Source organism: Empidonax traillii, unplaced genomic scaffold (assembly GCF_003031625.1).
Source record: "Empidonax traillii isolate 1590-97213 ecotype Southwest subspecies unplaced genomic scaffold, ASM303162v1 scaffold4387:size10541, whole genome shotgun sequence".
Taxonomy (NCBI): Eukaryota; Metazoa; Chordata; class Aves; order Passeriformes; family Tyrannidae; genus Empidonax; species Empidonax traillii.
Genome location: NW_020959580.1, coordinates 8,612 through 10,541, shown reverse-complemented (window position 1 = coordinate 10,541; position 1,930 = coordinate 8,612). Strand labels below are relative to the sequence as shown.

At 52.8% G+C, this 1,930-nt stretch overlaps 1 protein-coding gene across 1 annotated transcript in view; it reads right to left on the bottom strand.

Moving 5' to 3' along the window:
- Positions 1-88: 88 nt before the first annotated feature.
- LOC114072896 (death domain-associated protein 6-like) overlaps positions 89-1,930 on the bottom strand; it is a gene marked incomplete at both ends in the record, with an annotated part of 8,850 nt that continues 7,008 nt past the window's right edge. Inside the window, 5 exons of the mRNA XM_027910721.1 lie at positions 89-523; positions 600-640; positions 1,220-1,263; positions 1,397-1,454; positions 1,890-1,896. Of these exons, the coding sequence (XP_027766522.1) occupies positions 89-523; positions 600-640; positions 1,220-1,263; positions 1,397-1,454; positions 1,890-1,896 (585 nt within the window). The remainder of the gene's footprint in view (positions 524-599; positions 641-1,219; positions 1,264-1,396; positions 1,455-1,889; positions 1,897-1,930) is intronic.

The window sequence follows — 1,930 nt, the reverse complement described above, 5'->3', positions numbered from 1 at the left end:
ATACTCATCCGTGAGGTGACTCCCGAAATTATACACCAGGTCCAGGTGCCTCCTCCTCCATCTCCCACCCAACATTCCCATCTCCCACCCATCATTCCCATTCCCATTTTCCCTGCAGATTCCCATTCCCATTCCCTCACCGGGCCGATACTCATCCGTGAGGTGACTCCCGAAATTATACACCAGGTCCAGGTGCCTCCTCTCCTGCAGCCGGTTGCCGACCTCCCGGAAGGCCTCCTGGGCCAGGCTCTCCATGTGCCTGCGGGCCAGCCCCAGGCGGTGCCGCTGGCTGGCGGCGCGGATCTCCCGCAGGATGTCCGAGTAGTCCGGGAAGGCGTCGGGCCGGTTGATGAGGCGCTGGATGCGCCGGTTCACCTCCGGGTAGCGGGTGCCGCGGAAGCGGATCCGCTGCTCCAGCACCCGGCCCGTCAGCTGGCTGCACTCCTTCAGCTGGCACAGGCGCCGGAAGATCCGCATCATCCGCCGCTTCAGCCGGTTCTCCTGAGGGGGAAAAGGGGAAAATCTGAGGGGAAAATGAAAAATCTGAGGGGAAAATGGGGGAAAAATGAAGGGTTTTGAGGCCCGTCAGGTGGCACAACCGGAGGAAGATCCGCATCATCCGCCGCTTCAGACGGTTCTCCTGAGGGGGAAAGGGGAAAATCTGAGGGGAAAAGTGAAAAATCTGAGGGGAAAAGTGAAAAATCTGAGGGGAAAATGGGGATTTGTGTGGGAAAAATGGGGATTTGTGAGGGAAAATGGGGATTTATGAGGGGAAAATGAGAGGTTTTGAGGCCCGTCAGGTGGCTCAGCTGGAGGAAGATCCGCATCATCCGCTGCTTCAGACGGTTCTCCTGAGGGGGAAAGTGAAAAATCTGAGGGGAAAAGTGAAAAATCTGAGGGGAAAAATGAAAAATCTGAGGGAAAAATGGGGATTTGTGAGGGAAAACTGAAAAATCTGAGGGGAAAATGGGGATTTATGAGGGGAAAATGAGGGGAAAATGAGGAGTTTTGAGGCCCATCAGGTGGCACAGCCGGAGGAAGATCCGCATCATCCGCCGCTTCAGGCGGTTCTCCTGAGGGGGAAAGGGGAAAATCTGAGGGGAAAAGTGAAAAATCTGAGGGAAAAATGGGGATTTGTGAGGAAAAACTGAAAAATCTGAGGGGAAAATGGGGATTTATGAGGAGAAAATGAGAGGTTTTGAGGTCCGTCAGGTGGCACAGGCGGAGGAAGATCCGCATCATCCGCCGCTTCAACCGGTTCTCCTGAGGGGGAAAAGGGGAAAATCTGAGGGGAAAAGTGAAAAATCTGAGGGGAAAAGTGAAAAATCTGAGGGGAAAATGGGGATTTGTGAGGGAAAATAGGGATTTATGAGGAGAAAATGAGAGGTTTTGAGGCCTGTCAGGTGGCACAGGTGCCGGAAGATCCGCATCATCTGCCGCTTCAGCCGGTTCTCCTGAGGGGAAAAGGGGAAAATTTGAGGGGAAAAGTGAAAAATCTGAGGGGAAAAGTGAAAAATCTGAGGGGAAAAATGAAAAATCTGAGGGGAAAAGTGAAAAATCTGAGGGAAAAATGGGGATTTGTGTGGGAAAATGGGGATTTCTGAGGGGAAAATGAGAGGTTTTGAGGCCCGTCAGGTGGCACAGCTGGAGGAAGATCCGCATCATCCGCCGCTTCAGCCGGTTCTCCTGAGGGGGAAAGGGGAAAATCTGAGGGGAAAAGTGAAAAATCTGAGGGGAAAAGTGAAAAATCTGAGGGGAAAACGGGGATTTGTGAGGGAAAAATGGGGATTTGTGAGGGAAAATGGGATTTGTGAGGGGAAAATGAGAGGTTTTGAGGCCCGTCAGGTGGCACAGGCGGAGGAAGATCCGCATCATCCGCTGCTTCAGACGGTTCTCCTGAGGGGGAAAGTGAAAAATCTGAGGGGAAAAG